Source organism: Falco naumanni, chromosome 6, assembly GCF_017639655.2.
Source record: "Falco naumanni isolate bFalNau1 chromosome 6, bFalNau1.pat, whole genome shotgun sequence".
Lineage (NCBI taxonomy): Eukaryota > Metazoa > Chordata > Aves > Falconiformes > Falconidae > Falco > Falco naumanni.
In genome coordinates, this window is record NC_054059.1 from 1503332 (window position 1) to 1527583 (window position 24252).

Consider the following 24252-nt stretch of genomic DNA (forward strand, 5'->3'; position numbering starts at 1 on the left):
CTCATATCACTGAGTTATGCTTCAAAGGCATTTTTGTAAGAGAAATCCTACAGAACGCTTCCCATTTCTCTGTGCTTCAAAGTAGCACTTCGTGTATTTGATGGATGCGACAGCAAACTTTGCCATATAATCACTTATATATATAAGCAACTGTACATATATGCACATCTATATTTAACTCAAGAAGCCCACTCATTTATTCCAAGTAGATTATACCTGAAAATGAAAGACTCAGAAGTCTCTAAAGGATCAAGAGTAGAAGGCACATATTTTACTAGGGAGCTGAGGATACTATCCTGGAAACAACGTGGGGTGGATTGTAGGCTTACATAAATGCTAAATCCAGCCTTTCAAGGTTCTCTACATATTTTACATAGCTTTTTTTAGACTTTGAATTGTGCTGAAAGATATGGGAGTATACCTTTATTCACAGCAGATGGAATGGGTAAAATAGAAATCAATTACAACCCATCTTCTCAAAAGATACTCCCATTTAGCAACAAGAGTTCTCTCTTCAGAATAATTGACCTATAGTTTCAAATTACTAAAATAATACAAGTGCTCAACAGCACAGGAAACGTTCAATTTTATCTATCAAAACTTTCAACTGAAAGAACAAAAAGCATACCAATGACAAGTCATGTACTGAGATCTTCAGCCAATTCAGTAATATAGCACAGAATCTGTCTCATTTATATCAAAGAAATCTTTGCATAAGGTATACTTTCCATAAAAGCAGACACACAGAAATTTCAAGTGCTAATCTCTAAGGCCAATGCTAATGTATAACTGTTGTGTGGGCTGGTGACAAAAAAAGACTCCTTTAAAACAGGTTTTAAAAGTTTCTTTCCTTATTTCTATTTAATTCCCTTTGGAAAAACAAACAAACAAACCAACCAAAAAAAACCCTATGGCCATATACTCAGTCCACAGTATGGAAGAAGATGCCTTAAATTTGTACAACCCCAAAACTCTTCCAGGATAATGCAATATGGATTTAAGCTTTCCTTTTCAAAATTAAGTAATAAACAAATATAATTTAATTAATTCAATTGTTGTAGCAATATGTCCAGAAATAGTTTGGTTATCTAGAATCTTAGAGTCCAAAGCAAAAAAAGCTGGGTGTTCTGAGCTCACTATCCATGAACTCTGAACTGAGACACAGTCATACAGCAACACTGTCCAAGCATGCACTGCAGAGATATGGCAGGTCTTTTTTTTCCCCTTTTTTTTTTTTTGGCGAGGGGCAGAGGTAAGAGCAGCATCACTCTGCATTTTCTGGAGTAACATAATGTGATACATAACCTGCTATCATAAAAAGTGTTACAATTAAAATGTATAGTACCTATAAGCATTTAATAAGATGCTTGGACTGCATCCGTCCAGGGGATGACTACTGTTCCCTTCAATTATATAAGTTATCAAACACAGCAAAGTTTATAAGTATTCATTATTAGGAAAATACTGAGAGTATTTTCCCTTTCTTTACATTTAATTTAGCTTGCAGAATCAACTCACATTAAGTTTTTATGAACAGCCAGGCCACCGTAAAAGGGTCATACAAGTCCTACATGGTTCACTACCTGGCAACAATGCATATAAACAATGTTTTTATTAGACAACCCCTCTAAAGAAAATTTAAAAAAAAAAAAAAAAACACCACCAAAACCCAAACACACACCAATATATGAAAAGTAGGATCTGTTAAATTAAAAGACCTTGTTACTGGGCAGTGCACAAAAAAATAATTTCTAGTACCTCTGTAAAGGTCATCTTCAGTTTTTATTGCCGTTTGCTTTTGTTTGTGTGTCTTAATTTGAAGAACTGTACAATACCTGTCCAGTATATGCAAAGTCCAGTGCTTGTTTTAAACCAAGGCTTGTGACACCATGCAAATTCACCTCATCAGCTTCGCTTTCAACCATGCAGAGACTGAACATTGCCTACGGAAAGAAAAGAAATGTTATTAACCATTAAAAACAATGCCCAGTGAAGGTCCAAGAAGAGGAGGATTGATTTTTCCACCTTCACTAACCTTTGTTTTAACTTGGATAAGAATTCTAAATAGCAACAGATTTATGAGGTAGAATGAGATCTATACCAAATTTTCAGTACTAACCCCATAGCAATCAATCTTGCAACTAAGTCCTTTTGTCAATAAGGAAATACAAAAACTTATTCTGGAAAAACTGAAACAAATCCCTTTGGCCCATGTATATACTTCTTAACTGACTAATTCTGGTAAAATCAATGAGAACAGTCACGCAATAAGACATCATTCAATAAAAAAAAAAAAAAGATAAGAGCTAGACTGGAAAAAAATCTACACAAGCATCGCTAGAAATAATATTTATGTATAGTATCATTATGTATAGGATGGAACAATAAGCCACACACAATTACTTCTACGAGAAGAAGGGACAGTTCACGCACCATCTTTATAAACAACCCTTTCCAAATAAGCATCTCAGCCTGGAATGAGAACAATTTAATACTCAAGTTATTGAATGAGGAGGAAGGATGGAGATGCAGTCACCTAAACTTACAACCGCCCCTTACTTGTTATTGCCGCAGTTTCTCAGATCAATAAACTGAGGATTAGCAAGATGCTACGGAACTTCCTTAAAAATAACACTGAGGGAGCAACTGTCCCTTTTATCCAATCTTGTTTTCTAGATCATCAGTCTCTAGTGCCTCCCTGGACTGAAGCAACGTTCCTCAGTCTCTGGATCCTTGTAAGAACCTTACTATTCCCAACTGTGTTAAACAGACATTCTTCCCATCTCTATTAAACAGATATTGTGTCTTTGCCCCTCACTCTTCCCTCCCAGCTGGCACTCTCACTGTAGTACCCCTACTTATCACTCCTTCCCTCCCCCTTCCATTCTCCATTTTTTGTCGCAGACCCCCCCTTTTTTTTTTTTTTTAACAAAATATACCGCTCACAGTCTTTAGACAGTAAACTGTGAACAAATAACCTGAATAGTTCTACCATCTGTCATTACTAAAGAGAGCCTAAACTTAGCCCCAGTAGGTTTTCTGCCAAGCTTAATGCCTCTATGGAGACTTCCAAACTTCACCTTGGAGGACTCTAGTAAAGAAGCACTTTGTACAAACACCCTCTGCTACCTCTGTCTCTGCTGTAGCTGATACCTGCAGAAGCTGAAGCAGTCAACAAGCACACTGGAATTCATATGTGCAACTTGTCCACCAAGCACTGCCGGATTTAAAGGAAAAAAAGCCCTACCCTCCTAACAGCTTCGCACATCGCTTTTACCTAGATGCAGGTGCTTCTTTCAGGAGCTGAGTGTTTCCTGGAAATAAGTAATTTCTTCTGAAAATGTTAGTATTTTCATCATTAAAACAGCATAATTTGGCATAAATCTGTTGCCTGGAAATCATCCAGTATAAGGAAGACCAGCATCTAACACATGGTCACTCCTTGTATTTTTGCAATTTCTGTTTCAATAAAGTGATATCAGGGCTTCTTCCAAACTGGCAACAGAAAAGCAGCATCAAAGAGTTTAAAAGGTTTATCAAACAAATGTAGTAAGACGCAGTCATGAAATACACCTTGATATAAAAAAAAAATATAATCTAACAAATTCAGATGCTTTTCTAATTCCATTACAAATATAATCAGTTGGACATTTCATTGTGATTTAGATGTATCAAATGAGCTCTAACAGCTACTGTGAGGCTTCAGGGCTTGCCAGGAGCTGCAAGGAACCATCAGCTACCTGCTCCTTGCAAAAGCAGACATGCAGGTTGTTTCTGGAAGAGAAACTTCTCAGAAATTCACTAACTACTAAACTTTTTGGGTAACAGCCCTTTCACACACCAGTTCCAGAGTAAAGAGAGTAAGGTCTTAAAGCTACACCTGTCTACACAGGGGTAGATTTGCACGCCTTCTGTGCACTCAGTTCCATCGCAGCCTGCCTGCAGAAAGGCTGGAAATGCTCAGAGACACAAGTGAGTGTGTGCTCTCTATTCTCTGACTGTGCTACAGCGCCTGTCTGACACTACCTACCTGTACATAGGAACCATCAAAACACAGCACGGTTACTAATAAAGTTTCTGTTCTGATCAAGGGGCTGATGTCCCACACAATGGATTAAGCTTACAGATAGAAAGAAACACTTAACTGAACCTCATCTGTACACCACCAATCACTTCTGTGAAGAATCTGGGGAGTTTTCCTTTGTAGGCTTACTAACTTGACCTTTAGGTGACTAGCCTATTTTATCACAGAGATTCTAACATGGTTGTTACACAGGGTTTATTACTACACCCAACTTTGTAAACTCAGCAGGATCAGGCCACTAAGTCAGTCATTGTCCGTAATTATGCACAGCATTTAAACAAACACAGCCTCCAGCAGAGCTCCAACCCCCTGCCCACTAGCACTCTCCCTGGCGATGACCAGGCTATGGTTCAGGGGTCAACTCAAGCCGTGGCTGTTCCAAATAGACAGCACAGATACAGCCAGTTTGTTTGCAGAGGAGAGGAGGTTTAGCCATATGGACACAAGCCATGCTGTGCCAGTCACCTTTAGGGCCACAAAACAAGCCCTCATCCATCTTATTTACTAGTACAGGTCTCACAGTGCAGTAGGCTAATCAGAACCGTCGCTGCCAGTAAGCCACAGGACTATGGCTTTGCGCTCCACCTGCTATATGGAGTTAATTTTCTCTCATACTATTCCTTTTAGTATTCTGTATTGAGTAATAGTATTTTGATACTGAGTACAAACCACATTTGTTTTTCAGGGGGCAAGGCCAAAGAATTTGATCAAAAGATCAGGTCTGCAACGGTCCTCAGACAGTTCACATTCAGCCGAACTGGATTAGCCTCCAGGGAAGTAGTCTCCCACACAGATGAACCCAGCGCTGCTCAGTGACCCACACTGCTTTCACCAGCAGGCAAATTTCCTTCTCAGCCTGATAGGTTAAAGGTTTAATCCAGTATGAAAAAAAAAATATTCAATTATATGCAGAAATTAAGCTCAAACTCAGTCTTTAATTTCCACTACTGTACTTGAATATTGTAGTTTCAACTGCAGAAACATATGGATCATTAAATTCTGGCTTGAGAGTTCACGAGTACCTGGAGAATGAGTTACAGTTGGGCTGTCAAACTCCAATTTCAGATGCATCTCTGAAAACATTCTGAGGTTTTGTGAGCTTAAATAGATCTATCAGTCATGCTTTTAATGCAAGGTTAGTAGCCTACTTTATTTTTCCCTTGGGTACATTAAAAACAAAGCAGTAAGATAAACATCGCAAGTGGATGTAAAAGTGACAGACAAGAAAAACAATGAAAATATAAAATATTTGGAACAGTGCACAATTCAAAGTCAAATATACCAGAAAAGTTACCAAATTTGGCTAAGTATGAAATGTTAATTGTTTTATTTATTAATTTCAATCAACAATGCTAATATATCATGCTTTACTTTTAAATACTTCTGCTTGGACAAAATAAAATCTCTTGGAAAATGCCTCACCTCCTCCAAGAGCTTCATGAGAGTGGGCAGTACAAGTTGCCAATATGTCAACCAAAGATCCCCTCTACAATAAAGCCCACTTCGGAGAAGATGGATCTTTTCTTCAGTGCCTTTAAATATCCAGATCTCGTTCTGCCATCCAATAAGTCAAAGAGCCAATGTTGTGGGAAATAAAGCAATTGTTTAAATTCTGCTGCTTTAGTCAAGATTTTAAGTAAACCAATTCCCCAAAAGAAATGTAAACACAATGACATTCTGTGGCAACTGCTCCAAAATTGAGGTTTCAACATTTTGTCATAAATGGATATATTCCATTTGTGGAATTCCACCTGAGCTCACACTTACTTAAGAAGCTACAGAATAGGATGGCCTCAATTTTGTGGGGCAGGCAGACACTTTATTAGCTGTAAAAAGAGCAGGAAGGGAGGAATCAACCCTCCGCTGTTCTTCTAATCTTGGCCTGAAATAGAGCTAGAGAACTATTCCCAAAGGAAAAAGAAAATGAAGCATATAATCCTTGGATAAAAATAATCAAAGCATAAAATAACTCTGACTCTTGAAAATTTGACTTCAAAGTAATTTGGCAAGTTAGTGGGAGTTTAATACACATCACATCTGCATGCAGTTTTGCTACTTTGCCCTCAGCAGCCAAAGGTACATTTATAAAATGGTTTCTTCTGCAAACATAGAACACAAAAGACAACAAGAGCTCAAAACTGAATGGCACACAAAGAGACCAGGCTCAGATGTGATCAGATATGGTGTAACTGGGCAGAACAGCCTAAAAGATGCTTAGCACAGTCACTGGTTCTGACTTTCCACGCTCAGTTTCTGCTGTTGCTTAGCTTTAAACAGCAAAATGGAAGATGAGTGTAAAATACCACCAAATCAAAAAGATGTATTCCTGTACATAAATATAAATGAGACAAAAGTCTAAATGCATTAATTTTATCACTCGGGCAGCATTGCAGCAATATACACAGACTCCTTCACAACATACAACTTTAAGAACAGACACCAGGGTCCTAGAAACACAAGATGATATTCAAAATCCCCAAAATACAAATTGCACACTGTCACAATGGTGAAGTACGAAATCATTGTCTTTGAGTCATTTTCTTTCTTACTCAGATGTTCCATATCCATGAGAGTAATGAGCTCATTCTCATTTGTACACATCAATCTTACAGCCAAGTCAGGCATAGCAAACACTAAATTGTCACAAAACAACATAACCAACTTATACAGTATTTCACACAACTAAACTCTTTCAGTGAATTCCATGCAACTTAGTGGCCTTTTAAAGGCAAGAAATAGAATCAAAATATATGCAGCCTCAGGAGACAGGTAAATGGATATAAAAAGAACAAATGGTTATGCTTTTAAAAAAATATAGTGACAAAAATTATCAGTAACTTACTGATATGACCTGGGGAAACAAACTGGAAGTCTTACTATTGAGCTTTTATAAGCTTTCTGCTGGGAATTAAAAAATAAATTGAAAACTAAAGTTAACCACTGGACTCTAACTTATATCAGCACGAAACCTGTTTAACATTTAAGAGATATTTAAAGGAAAATAATAAAGTCAATAAATAAACAATAATAAGATACCTTGGGTAAACACTGGATATAAGGGAAATTGGTAACGTAACTAGAAACTTGAGAGAAAAGGAAACTGTCATCAGGGCCTGTAGTAACAGTAACTGAAGTCAGGTAGCTGTATAACAAAGGTAGGTCTTTTCTGGGTAATCAATAAATAGAAATAAGCATGTTTTGACACGAATTTATAGAACTTGGTGAGATTAAATACCTTTTCTACTCTAACTGTAGAGGAAGCCTAAACACAGCTTAGCTTAGATGCCTAAAATATGTGAAAACTTTAATCCTAAGAGTAAAGGGTTAAGTGAACGGAAGGATGAAAGTTGGAGGAGATAAGAGTGAATTACTTTTAGTGTATTCATTTTAGAACAGAAGAACTGAAGATTAGTGTTTCTGGAATGAAAGCTACAGTGACAGCAACAATAAATTGAGAAATGTTTGCTCATGTAAATTTGTTTCCTATGACAAATTACTATGCATAAGAACTAGAGTTTTCTTTCACTTCTCTGAACTCATGAAGTAAATTCTGTTTTAAAAGCCTTAGGTGAATGGGTCTTTAAAAAGTTACAGATCACCAATTATGAGAGGCTGAAGCCACACAAAATGATTTCAGTTTGCCCATCCTGACCTTATGCTCATCCCTTACTCCAGCTACAGCAGCCCCTAGCTGACTTTTCCAATATGTTCCAAATGGGAGATGAGCAAATGACCATTTAAATTACTGCCTCCAAGAAATACCCTGGCACTTCTGGGACTGAAGTACCTGGTTCCCGCACATAGCAATTACCTCCAAAATATCTCAAAGTTCCCTCAGCAAGATTGTGATAATCATCTCTTTTTCTTTGATTCAACTCTAAATGTAACTTTCAAAAGAAATCTAATCCTTCAAAAACCAGCAAGTAAGCTGAGCCTACTACAGCAATCTACAGCAAGTCAAAGAGCAACGTTTCCAAATTTCCTCCCTCTGCTTTCTCAGGCATTGTTTTGATAACTATCAGCAGCCCTAGTTCTAAGTCCACTACAATTCAAAATGAATGTTTGGACCTCCCCACCAATGCATAGCTGTGACCTCCACAAATTCTTGTTCGAGCACAGACTTAGCAGCAGATAGCAAGCACAACAATACAGTCCTGGGATACTTTAGAATCACCCCCATTAAAGCTGCAGTCACATGATGTCCATAGGGTTTCAGCAAGGCCAACTTGTTTTGTACAACACAGTGCAAATATATCAGCTCAGCCCACCTCCCACTCAGCTTACCCTGTCACCTTTCATCCTTGACTAACTGGTAGTTGAAAGTTTTTGCAACTGATGTGCAAGAGCCTGCCTTTACCTTCAGCTATTGTTCTGTGGCTGACTGGGAATCTGACACATTCTCTACTGTAAAGCACATAAGCATTTGCTGCACTTCATCACAATCACCACCAGCTAGGGAGAGTGGAAAGCTGGCACAGAGCGAAGCAGCATTTTTGTAGTTCCTTTCATCACGGCACACTCGAAAAGATGAACACCCAGGAAGTCAAGATGAAATAACAAGTTAAGCTCAACGCGCATGAGCTTCCTCATCTCTAAGTCACTGTAGAGCTCTGTTAAAAACTCACTCCTACTCTTCCTACTAATTACCAACTATATTGTAAGTGCTCTGGTCAAATGTTATGGGAAAAAAATCCTTATCTGTCCTACCATAAATTAAATTTTAGGTATGCCCTCCCACACAGCCTCTTATTACTGAGGCTGAGCTCTATAGGAAAAAATTAAAATGCCCGAACAACTCGTATGGTTGTCATGCTAACTATTTAACTAACTTTTTCCCACCCAATTAAGAAATGTGTCTGAAGAAGAAATATATATATACACACCCCTATAGCTGAAAAAAAAACCCCTCAAATTTTGAAAGTGAGTCAACATCTATCCTGTCTATCTAGTAAACTAATTGGTAAAGAACTGATCAATGAAACTGCAAAGGTTTTCCTTAGCTATTTCTCTTCTTATACTGAATTTTTACAGTACTAACACTATCTAGCATTGTTTTACTGTTTTTGAAGAGCAGAACTGTCATCTTCAATTTCTGCCTCCAGAATTCCACAATGATATTTCTTGAGTTCTTTTTAAAATTATTTTAAGATAGACAGGCCTCTTCATTAAGTGCAGTGTTTTATTCAAATTCACTTCCCACAGTACATGCACTTACTTCTATATTCACCTGTTTCACATCTTTTTCTTTACAGAAAATTGATTGTACTTCTCATCTCATGCATCAGAAAAGCTATGAAGAAAGTATACTAACACTTCAGACATCTTGGATCCATTTCCTACGCTGCTCAGGGAACTCAGTCATGATGTGATACCTCACGATTTTTTTATTGCACGTGTAATTTTAAGCCTGCCATAAATCTTACTGACATCAGTATCAGTCTGGCATCAAAAAACAGCTCAGTAATGCATTTTTTTCTGATTTGGGACCTAAGCCTATCATAGAATCATAGAATGGTTTGGGTTGGAAGGGACCTTAAAGATCCTCTAGTTCCAACCCCCTGCCACGGGCAGGGACACCTCCCACTAGACCAGGTTGCTCAAAGCCCCATCCAGCCCAGCCTTGAACATTCCAGGGATGGGGCATCCACAGCTTCTGTGGGCAACCTGTTCCTGTGCCTCACCACCCTCACAGCAAAGACTAGGTCACTAAAACTTCTAAGTATCCGGTCCTGAGACTATCTTATCAATCTGAACTATAAACTCTTTCAGGCCAAAACATTCTTTTTTGCAGTTTGTACTAAAAATAGTGACTCATTGTTCGTGTAACAGTAATATTAAATAAATAAATTATAATTTAATCTGTGTTGTACTACTCCTGAATTAACCTTTAGGTGTTCTTAACTTCATGTTCTAATCCTTCCTTACATAAGCAGTATTATTTCTTCTTTGCTGTTTACACCTACCACAATAAAAAAGAATATATATATTCAGAATGTATTAACAGGAATAAAAATACTACTGTGACAGATGACAATGTCCACATCAAATATCAGCTATGTTCTAGGTATGTATACTTACCCAAATACTCAGTATGTGAATGTGTCCTTACTGCATGTAAAAATGTGGTTTTTCCTTCTCGTAACTAGCATGTTACATTTTTGCTTTGGTTTCCTCCCAATTTAAGCCTGTCTATCCTAAATCAATCATCAGCCATGTCCTCTGGAGTCTCTTGCACACTGAAAAACATATCCATCAATACCAACTGCATGAAATATGATTAAGAAGCTCATTACATGAATCTTCTGAGAAGTTCTATATAAATTCCCCCAGAAAATGTCACATAACGTCAATCACTGATAACTGAGCCTGCAGTAATTCACCTGCTCAATGAAATCTAACTAAATATTGTTTTTTAAGTATTTGCCAAGCAACTAAAGTGAATCCTGTAAAATGAAAAGGTCAGCTATCATTCGTAGTTCTTAAACTTCAATAATTCCCTTCAGAATATAGTTAAAGAAATAAGAAGAAATAAAGGAAAAACTGAGCAGCAAAATATACAATTTTATGCACAGTATGAAGTCTCAAATATTACTGTTAGCAAAGCAGATTCCACTGAACCTTTGGTGTTTCTATAGCACATCAGTGTCACACAGTGATACGTGATTACACAGCCTCTAAGAGCTTACCGAATCAAGGATATATGCAATGCACTTGTTCCATTGCACTGTTAATACAGAAAGATATCGCTTTCTTCGGATTTTAGAAATAAGTAATGAAAACTGAAGCAAAGAGCTACCCTACAGAGGACCTAAGGATGTGACATTTCTTCTGGTTTGTATAGCGCATATTTTTTGGGGAGTAACCCGGCAAGAACAAAGTAATTTTCTTGGTTGTAACAAGGCACAGGGTCTTCAGTGCCAGTCAAAACAGAAAACAATATAAGCGTTTGTTGCTAACAAGTTACACACTTGGCTGAACCTGCATCAAACCCGATTCATGTTTTGATAGTCAGAGTTTAATAGTCAGTGCAATGTGCCTTCCCCAGATTTTTGCTTAGATGTACAAACACAATTTAAGACACAAGGAAAAAGGACAGTGTAGCATACTACTCCTAATGAGTTGCTGCATTATCACTTTAAAGATCTATATTTAAAAGTAGTCCAAGTTGTGCTATAGAAACAAATAATTCTATAATCTTCATGTGCAACACCGTATCAGAATAAAAAAAAAAAAATAACAGGGAACTAGTACAGATACAGTAGTCTTATTACTTCCAATTTTTCAAAATGATTGAGTCATCACAGGTAGTCCTGAATACCAAAATTATTGCTTCCATTGTAGCAGAAGCAAGAAAACTGAATTGTAAGTACAGCACCATGCAAAGCAGTGAGTAAATTTGCAGTAATGTACAGGCTATCCTAATAACAGTCACTCTTAAGCAGGCCTGCCTTTTGGAATATAAGGGGAGAAGCACAACTAAAACCAGATTTTTTTCCCAGCATCTCCAGGCAAGCACAGAAAAGCATGAGTCACATTTGCAAATTTTGGCTTAAATTGGTTTAATGCTTCCCAGCAAATGCATAAGCCTATTGTTCATGTCCTTTGATGACTTTAGCAAGTGATATCAAAAGCAAGCCCAAAATTGGAATAAAAGTCTGTTAGCTCTTAACTAGCACTTTAACTACCACAATATGTTTCATTTAGGGTAGCAAAGCTTCTTCTGATTTCTTCTTGCAGGAAAAACCACGATCAAAATTTTGACACTGTTATGGGGCTTATTTTTAAAAGCATCCTTCATACAGTACCATCAAGACAAGTTTCCCACCTCTGTACATACAGGCTATAAATAAATAATTGTACAGCAAGGCTTAGACACTGACATCCAGATGTTCCAACCAATAGTAAACTACGGCAAGTACCTTTATTCTGCAGTGTAACTGCAAAGGCATACTAGTTACGTGAGAAGCCTAATGCTGAAATTTGACATGGTTCATTTTATGAGGGTTTGAACTAGATAACCTTCATATCTTTTAAAACAATCCTATTTTCCATTATGAGTGTTAATCCTGGTTTCTGTTATAATTATAGCATAATTTTGCTAAAGTACCACCCTTAATTCCCACCCACGTATTTAGTAAATTGTTTTATACAAGGGCCAAAGAATAAAACCAGCACACTGACCATTTTCCTTTGGTTTTCCACATTATTTTACTGTTAAAACCTACAGAAGTAATTAAACACTAACAATTTGCTAAATAAAATAATTACTTGATTAACCAAGCTTGTGTTAATATTGTAGTCATTTGTCATAGTAGCTTTCATCATCAGCTGAGCTCTGCCATCCATCAGCTATCTCCTCTGAAACAGATGCCTCTATAAAAATCATCTCATTTTATTTTTAGCAGTCGACATCTGAGTGTGCTCATTTATCCTCTGCCTCTTTCTTCATCTCCAACAAACCACCACCCTCCAAACTAACAGACCACGATGACATCTATTTATTCTCATAAATTCTATAGGTTTGACACCTACTCCTTCATGCTTGAAATTAACTCTGGCACTGGCAAGGTAGATCCTTAAGTGCCAGGTATGAGAGCTTCCGAAAATACAGTTGGACATTTCATAAGATGTCCTAATATTTAGTAACTTTCATTTCAAATGGGTTTTCTGTACATTTATTACCTATTTGTATAGCTGATACCCTATGACCTTAGAAGGCCAGATTCTTTCATCAGTAGCTGAGAATGCTCCACATGTTTAAGAAGATGGTAATTTGATTTTTGCACACATGCACAAATATAAAGTTGGTTTTATACATGGAAACAGTATATGTTTTACACATACAACAGTAATAGCTGCCTACTGGTGAAAAGTATGTTATGCTGAGCTCTAATCATTACTTTTCCACAAAGTGGATTGACAAAAAGCATTTGATAAAGGCTTTCAAAGGCTTTGAAGGCAAACTAGGCAAGAGAGAACACAGAAGCAAGGGTAGTTAAGCAACTGAATACATAAACCGGTGAATAAGGAAGAAGCAGTCCAGTTTTCACAGTGAGTGATGATTCCAGTGGAGCACCTCAGTCTGGGCTGTTTAACATGCCCAGAGAAGATCTGGAATGACCAGAAGGACTGCAAGAGCAGTAAAGCTAAAAAGTCCATTGAGGCAACACTATTCAAGGTGGTAAAGACATGGGCAAAACATGATAAACTGTAAAAGGATTGTATGAAATGAGCAGTTGGTTTCAAAATGGCAGCTATAAAATTAGCATATGACAGTTTCATGAAAAGCCATCCCTGTGCTCAGCAATAACAAAAAAAAAGTAATCAAAACTTATAAATTGTTAGGCAACAGAAAACAAAACAGAAATCAATCCTATGCCCATGCATAAATCTATGCTTTGCCTACTGCTGCACGCAATTCTCTTGCCCTCATCTCATAAAAGATATACTAGAGCTGTACAAGTTTCAGAGAAAGGCAAAAAGCATCATCAAGCACATGGAACAGCTTCAATCTGAGTAACATCTGAGTAAGTCAGAAATTTCCAGCCTGTACAAGAGTTGATTGAGTGTCATGAGAAGAACACCTATGAACTGATGGCTTGTTGTCTTTTCCAATAGAAGAACTACAACAAGTCAAGGGAAACTCTTGGAAGTGAGAATCAGAACAAACAAAACCCATGTTCTTCACACAAGGGGCAGTGGGCCACCTTGTTAGAGAACACAGTGGATGAGATAAGTTATACAGGCTCAATGGGAGAGAGGATAAAAGCTTAGATGAGCCGCTGTTCGGGACTGCTGAATAGGCAGGAATTACACCCTGCTCAGGAGACACCCCCGAGCTCAGAGACACACCACGTACACTCAGCCTGGATTTACTCTTTTTCCCAAGGCATAACAGCTCCTGCTAAAGGAACGAGCCAATGACCCAACAGTGTGGTGATTCTTATGTTCTCACCCAATGCTCTTAAGGGCATCTCCCTCTTTTGGGGCACTACCTATTAAATAGTAGATCGAGAGGCACTTTAATTCATTTGTCACTTTCACATTAGGTCATCTGGTAACTGGATTTGTACTTAGGTAAGTTTTAGACAACTAAGTTTGAAAACAGGTTGACTCAGGCAGATGAACTCCTGCCAAAGATAAGCAACCAGCAGCATTTTACAAAGCTGTTCAGGAAAGTCAAATGTAGAGGTTCCACTGCTTAAATCCAACTTTTTAGTAGATGAAGGCCTACAGTGATGTGAATTCAACTAGCCAATATCACATTTCAGTCTACTAAAATTAACTTATTAACAGGGTTTTTAAAAATGGCACTATTGACAATGAAGCAATTGAAGAATTTGTTTAAAGAAAGGTACTTTCCTCTGAACTCCCAACAAGTCTGATGTGCAACACAACAGTTAAAAGTATGTGCATTGTGACGGGCAGCTTCTTATACAAATGAGGAATAGAAGAAACCCTGAGGGAGCATCCAAGAGAAAAACAGTTATTTCAATAGTGTTAAAACATCCTAATATCAGCTATATGTACAAGTGCAACATATGGATTGTGTTTTCAGCTCTTCAGCAGTCTTGCCTTTTTCTTTGGATACTTCTCATATTATTAAAATGGTACATGGGTCCTAGTCACTGAAGCTACAAGTAACACACTGCCCAAATAATGCACTCAGGTGTTTTCAGCTTCACTACACCCACAGAATAATAGGTTTAACTTCTCCTGAGGTTGTGTAGGAATATACCAATGGAGACGGAAAAATACAGAAGACCGTCTCCTGCATCCAACAATGTTCTAAAATATAAGACTTCTTCACCAAACTATAGACTGAGAAGAAAACACTTTTCTACCACAGACCTGCCCCAATAAATTGGTTTTCCATGGTCAGACACTTAGCAATGCAGAAATTGCAGCTGAGCACACACAGCCCAGCTTCAGAACACTTGCTATAGCAGCACTGAGAAGTTGAACTGAGGTAAAGCAAGGAAAGATAATGGTAAAGAAAGCTGGTAATTACAGCAACACAACTGCAATGACTCCTTTCTGTCCTGCTTTTAAATCAAGCAAATGCATCAACTGAGTAGCAACCAAACACCACATGTTGTTATAACAGAGTTAATTTGAAACAATGAGCCACAGTCTCCTTGACCGATCTCACTAACCGCAGAGTTGATTTTGCCACACTTACTCGTGGTGCACTCACCACAAAGGGACTTCAAAAAAATAAAAGTGAAAAAAAAAATCAAGAGGAGAACTCAGAGAATAAGACACCATACTGTCTACCATCCAGCAGTGGAAAAATTGCAATTAACTCATTTACGTAGTATGAGAATTGCAACAGAAACATATTTACCCTGACAGCATAATAACTGTTGGGAATCTGAAAACAGAATTCAGAAAAGAGAAGATTCTTGTAAATGTTTCTAACAGCAACCACATTGCTGAGCTGTAGGAATCCTGTCTGCAGCAAAGGAAAACTGCTTCAGAGCTTCACAGAATAAAAACCTGTTAATTGCAAAGATAAGGATGACCAGACACCCTCCCTTACTTTGTCCACTTTGAAAGAATATTAAAATATTTATTTATAAAGCTTGAAAACATTTGCAAATCATTTTTACGTATACTTCAGAAGTAAAAAAATCTGGTTTGTTCAGATAAATATTATACAAGCTACTTCACATTTGCCCATGCTACATTACTTCCAACAACTTGATTAAACTTCGTAAAATTATTAACAATGTCTGTATCAAACAATATTTTAAGTGAAGTGCTGTTTTCTTGACATTCAATTGTAACTGCATTGCTGAATAAATATTAACAAAACTCTGGTTTGTATTTAAACCATTATATTGTGCAAGGAATAGAACTTCTCAAAATTTTTTTTCCAGGACTCCTCATTTTAGGCATTTTTTTTTCCTAACAAGAAGCAAGCAGCACTGAGTTCTCATTTCTCAACAGACAGTGTATAAGTAACGTGTTCACAACACCCAACACTACTATGAATCTTCAAATACCTTCTGCATTGTTGGTGTCACTCAGAACTACGTGTATTGTGCCGCATTTGGCTAAACAGCATGCTGAAATTGTCTTTAGATTTCTTACAGCATTACTGTATCATAGTGAACATCACAAGGTGAATAGCTGCAAGCCTGGAACCACTACTAAGATTATGTTCCTTCCCAAGTTTGCAGTTAGTTTCCTTACATAGGAAGAATGCATTAAAAAACCCCAAAGAGATTAAAAAAGTTGTGGGGGGAACAGTTTTATCTCAATATTAAGCACATTTAAAAGAAACACCTTTATCAATGTTCTTCAACAAGAAAACCTCTGGTGTGACAGTAATGAGACTGCTCTATCATTTTGTAAGGAGGCTGGGAACAGCTTCTGAGTCAGGGGATAATGGAGTGTGGCACAACACAATATGAATTAGTACAGCAAAGACAAGAAATAAATTGGTCAAAAGTCTTGAGGCTTCTCAGCCTGTGGAGAAGAATGTTAAGAGTAAGAAGATGGCAAGGATGTATGAGAGATGCCATATAGCTGTGGTATTACTAGTTGTGCATAAATCATGATGAGGGCAGAAAACCAGCTAGGTATTTCATGGAAAGTGTTTCAATTTTCACGTAACTTATCAGCGAAAACAAAGATAAGAAGGGAAAGGATGCAACATAACCAGATGCATGGTTTGCCACCTCTAGGATAGTCAACTCACATCTCTACAACTGTAGATCTGCATCCTGTAGTCGATCTGTTAATGGATGTGTCAGATCTCAAAACAAACCGTAGTTGTGCCTGCAGTCCTTCTCCAGCCACAGGCCATACGTGGATAGGTGTGACTGCTTCTGAACAACTAACAGACTAGCTTTCTAGCTGGAGCATCAGAGGAGGATTTTGTACTAAGAGTCAGGCTCACAAATACGCTTGCTTTTCTCGGCCTTCTTTCGTAAATCATTACAAGCAGTGCACAGATTTCTCCCAAGCCCATTACGAGTCTGCACAGTCTGGAAGCACCACATACTGTCCTCATAGTATTATCCTACTGTTCTTAGAGGTATGCTGGATTTCAGCCTGTACTGTCCCAAACAAGTCTGTACTAGATATGCATTCAGGAGTTGGTGAAAAATAGTGTTGGCTCAGATTTACCAGATTTTTGCACTTCCCAAGTCGTTGGTCAATCCTAAAATGCTAGGTTTCACAAAAAGAATATGAATGGGGAAGGGGGAGACATAATCATTTCTGCTACAGACCACATTTATGCAACATCAGTTACACCTACATTTTTAGTTCCTTAACAAAAAAGCAAACCTTCAGTTTAACTAAAATGTTCTAGAAATACTGTCTTTATTGTTTTAGTTCCACTATGAATCATAGAACAGTTGCCACTGGAAGGGACCCCGAAGTCATCTTGTCCAATCCCCTGCTCTAGCAGAGCCCAGGACTGTGTCTAGACAGCTTCTGGATAACTCCACGGATGGAGACTCCACAACCTCCCTGGGGAACCTGTGCCAGTGCTCAGTTACCCTCTAGGGGGAAAAAAAGCATTACCCTGAAATTCAGAGGAAACCTCCAGTGTTTCCATTTGTGCCCACTGCCCTTGTCCTGGCACTGGGCACCACTGAAAAGAGCCTGTCTCTGTCCTCTTTGCACGCTCCCTTCAGGCGTTTGTACACAATGGCAAGATCCCCCTGAGCCTTTTCTGCTCCAGGCTAAACAGTCCCGGCTCGCTCAGCCTTTCCTCACAGGAAAGAAACTCCAGTTCCATAATCACCTTCACAGCCCTTCACCGGACTCTCTCCAGTATGTCCACATCTCTCTTGTACAGAGGAGGCCAATAAAGCACAGCTGTGGGTTATTAACATATCCTAGTGGCAAGCAACTATGTGTGTTACATAATGAAAAAATATAAATGTTTCAGTAGTATTAATTAAGATAACATTGTCTGATTTACAATAATTAATAATTTTCTTTTGGAGGCTTTTCCTCCACAGTAAACTTCTGTTGCCTTTATATTCACAAACTGTTTAAGAGAGCATTTGGCACTACTTCACTTGCCCGAGTTGCTCAGAACTCAAGAAACCCAAAGTCCATTCCAAACACTGATCTCCATTTTTTAACTCTACTTACAATAGCTTTTTTACAAGAAGGAGATGCAGTTGAACAGAGCCAACCAGTTCCATCGAATGAAGCAGAATCTGTTGTTAATTGCATTTCCTTCCTTTTGTTATCTTGTTCACAAAGGTTGGTCTAACTTAGAACTTCAGGTTCAAATTCATTAGAACGCTGCTTTTGGATGCAAGCTGCAGGTATACAACAAGCATACAGGCATTCACTTCAAGTTACCTGCTGGGTAATTATTACAAGCAGGTAATATCCTTATGAAGGTTATACTTCGAATTATTTGAGTTGAAGAACCTGCAGTAATTATTAAAGGAAAAAAAGTATATAGAACATTTAACAAAAACAATGATTCTACATGCTTGGAAAAAATTTTAAAAGCATTAGTTTAGAAACAGTGTTAGATGACACAGTGAAGCTATGTGGCCAAGATCTACCAAGGCTGTGTTAGGCAATTAATACAGATGAAATAGCTTGGTTTCTCAAATATATAGTAATTTCCAACTGAAAAAATGAAATTAAAATGATCCCAGGAGAAGTTTAGACAGACAAGAAGAGGACGCATTTCTCAACCTACACAGGAAGCTAGAAGTGAAGGTAAGAGCCTCCTTTGACACAAAAGTCTCAGTAATGGTTAAGTATTACAAGAAGAATATTGCTGATCTGGGCCAATGGAAAGAGCTGTTTTTAAGTGTTATGTGAAAAGACAAGTAGCACCATCACTTCCAGGGTACAATAGCAAGGAAAATATCGTTTGTTTGGTACACATACATCGATGGTAGAATACTGAAAACAAAATCACATTATACTGCAAAAGCAGCAGGTAATTCTGATTTCTCAGAACCAGGTCCTTAGATCTATCCCTAAGTCTTGTTAGGGAGAGCCTTTTCCTCTATGATTCGTGTAACAAGACCTCAAAAGCTATTTACATCATACAGTCTTTCATACCTCAGGGATTTGTTTATAAAAATTAACTAACCTTATCAAGAAACAGTGCAATATATTGCAAAATATGAACAATCAGTGATGTTATGTACATAGGAAGAAACTATCTGTTGACATGGAAGAAAGGCAGCACAGAAAAACCTTGAAAAGAAACTGCTTAAGAATCAACTGTGACAGTTCTAAGTACTAATTTTGCATACAGACTTGGTATCTACTAGTTCATTTCAGAGAAGAGTCTTCTAAGAATTGAGCGGGCTTATTGTCAAAAAAGTTTGAATATTATTTACATCTTAAAATCTATTCTAGTTAAGTAATATAATTTTTTTAATCCCGATTACATGAAAAATCTGCATCTTTTTGAGAAAGATGAAAGTCCTGTGACTATAAACCCACTCAAATGAAAAATAATAAGAGTTGCTCTGACTGGAAAACCAATGCATTTTGTACAAGAAAATCCTGAGGTTATATAATCACCTGCCAACACTGTAAATGCCTACTAATGAAGTCATGCAGTAACATTTCATTTTGCTCCCAGAGGGGAGAAAAGAAAAAGAATCTTTTAATTGGAAATGACTTCGCATGCTAGAGTTATCGCAATGCACACATACTAACTCAACAGCCTTGTCTTACTGCAATAGACTGAAAAAAATAACAAATTACAGCATGTCATATGGAAAAGTTCACCTAAAATGCCATTTGTTGCTTAAAAATGAATACATAAAAATACATACATGTTTACTATTCTTGATATGAGTCTTTTAGGGTATGGAGCTAACTACTGTATTCCTTAACTCATTTTGAAAGAAAAGGTCCTACAGGAGATACTGAACAGAAAACGAATTGACAACTCTAATTTTCAAGTGTCTGATCTTACAGTTTAACTTTGTATTTTTAATGCAGCATGTCTATGCAATTTCCTAAGAAGTTTTCTTAAAGAAAAAATCCACAACATTTTGGTGTAACAAACTCCCAAATCAGATGCTATGCTTAGGATTTAAATTCCAGTGTTTCTACACAGCTGGAACTATAAGACTAACTATACCACCTGGAAGGAGCGATTGCAGGCTGTTAGCCTGAAAGGCTGGCCCTTAGTATGTTGCTGAAGCTCAGGTCTTACAGTTTGTCTTAAAAAAGCAAAGGAAGATTTTTACTGCAGACTATAACCTCAAAGAAAAATTGATAAGGAAACCCTCTGCTTGACCTTCTCCACTCTTCCACATACAATGGCTGCGATTCCCTCAGTCTGTAACATGACACACATTTAGTTACCCTTCTAAAGTGTTAACAAATGTTTCTTTGCAGTAAAAGAAATAAGTGGCAATTTAAAAAAAAAAAAACAAAACATGCTGCTCAGCTGACTTGATATTCTCATCAAGAAAACACTACAATTTCAGAAGTAGCTCCATCTAAATCGAAGTAGACACAGAAGATGTAGAAAACCGTAACAGGGCTCTGCAGAAGGCAAATATCCAGTCTCTTGTACAAGCTGTTTTACATGAGTGGGGAAAAAAAAAAAAAAAGAAGAAAAAACCCCCAAACAAAAAAAATCATGCTGATTCATTCTGATAGAGCCCTGTGTAGAACTGAACATATTTCTGGAGTAATCTGTGAGATCATAAGAACTGGACGACAGCCTCTCCAAATACAGCTGAATGTAGGCTGGTATATTAATCAAATCTATGAGCCATAGAAACCAGAAGCTATGGTAGGCAAGTTCTTCGTGTCACACTGATAGATAGTGGTGTCATCTCAGTTTTATTCAAGGCAACTCCAACATCTGATGTTCCCAAAATCCTGTTCACCACAGTCCTGCTCTTTTACCTTCACAAAAATTAGTGAAAAGTAAGTTTCCCATGGCAATGACTTCTTCATAAATAACTTCAGGGTTCATCCAAGAATTCCTCCAAAAAAATCCAGGAAAAATTAAGGGTAGAAATCAACGTATGTTATATTAACAGCTAAGTTTGAAGCACGTGAGTCTAGGCTTCAGGATGCGTGGAGAGAAATCTGGCACTTCCAGATGGTCATTCATTTAATTCTAAATAAATCTTCTATCCTCCTTTATCATCCCCTGGAAATGCCTGTTTCTCTTCACTGACTCTGAATGAAGCTTGGCGTCATTCTCCTAAATCTTAGAAAATGAATACCCTGGTAGCTCAAATTAGGCAAAATCCCCCTAGATATACAAACATTATTAATCTCATTTCAAATACAGAACATTATTACTTTTTAATCAACTCTTGCTTTTTCTAAATTATTAGAATCAGGAACATAGTGTATACTACCTTTTTTTTTGCCACCTTCCTACAGAACATAAATCTCATTTCACAATTTTTGAACAAAACTTTTTGTCCATTAATAATAGAAACTGTTTGGCTGATTTCAGAAAGCCCCAGTTCCATATTTATAGCTGATACCTAAAGTCTGAAGACTATGTCCTACCAAATTATAACAATTTTGAGGTCGATCAAATTACTAAATGTTGTATAGATCATTCTCTCAGTACTTTTTTTAATAGAAAATATTTACATAGTAATTTCATCTATTTTAAAGCTGTTTTCTTTTCTGCAGGGCATTAAGATTTTAATTTGCAATAACTGTCCACAAAATACCTAGTAACTCAATTGGAAATAACAGGGTGAGGCACAGTGCCCCAAATCTCAAGGTCAATCAATAAGTGACCAAGGTAGAAGCTGTTCCTACCACACTGGCTTGGAACACTGGGTATAGCTGCCTGCTTTATGATGTTTCTGTGCACAGGGTACAATGAGCTCTGGAAAGAACATATGTCATAGGTGCAGAGGAATGATATGGCACTCATTAAAATATTTCAGTCAAACCAGAAAAGTAGCCCTGTAGTATATCTATCATCATCAAATATATATAGCACTTGCTAAAGCTAGAGAGCTCCAAAATCCCTCTCTGTGTACTGGGGTAAAAGGAAAAAAGAGGTAAGCAATCTGTGTTACAGCAGGCCAGGGCATCATGACAAAGCAACATTAGCAGCTACGGCAGTACGAAGTCTGCAGTAGCGGAACACAGAAGCATGCAGGCAAGCTCAAAAAATGAGCAATCAATTGGCTCAACATCATCACAGTGAAAGTTACATCAAGGTTAACAGAATAAATTAAATACACAGAATAAATTAAGTCTCAATTCTAACCAAAAGAGAGAGTTGACAGAAAGAAAAAATTCTGCTCGGGTAATTAAGGATTTAGAACAGTTGTCATACATCCTGTTACTACTGTAACAAAACAAAAAGGTCACCATGAAGAAATTCATAGCACTACAATTACAGTGTAGGCAAAATATTAAATAAACTTACTTTGTTAAAGAAAACAGATCCTTAAATTAATTTTAGCTTTAGTCTCTGAATAACAACAGGATGACTCACACATAAAACCAGCTGTTTGTTGATGAGAAGCTCATTATGACCTGGCAACATGCATTTGCAGCCCAGAAAGCAAACAGTATCCCGGGCTGCATCAGAAGAAGTGTGACCAGTAGGTTGCGGGAGGTGATTCTGCCCCTCTACTCCAGTCTCATGAGACCCCACCTGCAGTGCTGCATCCAGCCTAAGAAGGACATGGACCTGTTGCAGTGAGTCTGAGGAGAGCCACAAAGACAATCAGAGGGCTGGAGCACCTCTCCCATGAAGACAGGCTGAGAGAGCTGGGGCTGTTCAGCCTGGGAAGAGAAGGCTCCGGGAAGACCTTCCAGCAGCCTTCCCGTACCTGAAGGGGGCCTACGAGAAAGCTGCAGAGGGACTTTTTACAAGGGCGTGTAGCGGTAGTGACAAGGGGTAACGACTTTAAGCTGAAAGAGCATAAGGTTTAGATCAGATATAAAGAAAAAACCTTCACTATGAGGGTAGTGAGGCACTGGAATATTGCCTAGAGACGCTGTGGATACTCCAGCCCTGGAAGTCACAGAATGGTCACGGTTGGAAGGGACCTCTGGAGATCACCTAGTCCAAATGGCTGCTAAAGCACATTTGTTAGAGCAGATTGCACAGAATCATGTCCAGGCAGCTTTTGAATGTCTCCAGAGAGACTCCCCAGCCTCTGGGCAGCCTGTTCCAGGGCTCTGTCACCATAAAGGTAAAGAAGTTTTTCCTCACATTCAGGTGGAAATTCCTGTGTTGCAGCGTGTGCCCGTTGCCCCTTGTCCTGTCACCGGGCACCACTGAAAAGAGCCTGGCCCCGTCCTCTTGACACTCACCCTCAAGATATTTGTAGAAACTGATCAGATCCCCTCCCAGTCTTCTCCAGGCTCAACAGCCCCAGCTCTCTCAGACTTCCCTCACAAGGGAGATGCTCCGGTCCCCTGGTCATCCTTGTAGCCCTCCGCTGGCCCTTCTCCAGTAGCTCCCCAGTTTCTGGAGCCCAGGGCTGGACACAGCTCTCCAGATGTGGCCTCACCAGGGCAGAGCAGAGGGCGAGGATCCCCTCCCTCGACCTGCTGGCCACGCTCCTCCTAATGCCCCCCAGGATGATCCCATTTGCCTTCTTGGCCACCAGGACACACTGCTGGCTCCTGGGCAGCTTGCTGTCCCCCAGAACTCCCAGGTGCTTCTCCTCAGAGCTGCCTTGCAGCAGGTCAGCTCCCAGCCTGTACTGGTGCATGGGGCTGCTCCTCCCCAGGTGCGAGACTAGGGTAGGCTGGACGGGGCTTTGAGCAACCTGGTCTAGAGGAAGGTGTCCCTGCCCATGGCAGGGGGCTTGAAACTAGATAATCCTTAAGATCCTTTCCAACCCCAAACATTCTATGATTCTATAGTCAGTCCAACATTTTGAACAGGTATATTATAATGCAGGCTAGTAAAATTCATTCATATGAAGAATGTTCGTCCTATTAGAAAACTCAACTTTTCAGTTACTCCAATTTTAGCACCTGGGTTCAATTTTCCATGCTAAGTGTCTGAATTAGATTTCCCAGGGAATATTTTAATCTTTACATTTCAGAAACGCTTGTTTCTGAAAGTAAGTTTTATTATGCTTAAAAATTTACTATGATCTCCTCTTTGAAAGTAAGCCTTTACACCCCTACAAAAATCCACTCTCAAGCTGACTTAAATTGCATTTATTAAATTTGTTCTCCCCATTCTTCCATGC

At 38.4% G+C, this 24252-nt stretch overlaps 1 protein-coding gene across 5 annotated transcripts in view; it reads right to left on the reverse strand.

Annotated features, from left to right (window-relative positions):
- Positions 1–24252, reverse strand: part of KLHL32 (kelch like family member 32) — a 129487-nt gene that overhangs the window by 70637 nt on the left and 34598 nt on the right. For 4 of the 5 annotated variants that reach the window (XM_040598860.1, XM_040598861.1, XM_040598859.1 and 1 more), the window contains one exon: positions 1836–1943. In XM_040598860.1, coding sequence (XP_040454794.1) covers positions 1836–1943 — 108 coding nt within the window. Of the gene's footprint in view, positions 1–1758; positions 1944–24252 lie in introns of those variants that run through there. The other variant, XM_040598862.1, reaches the window with a different exon arrangement.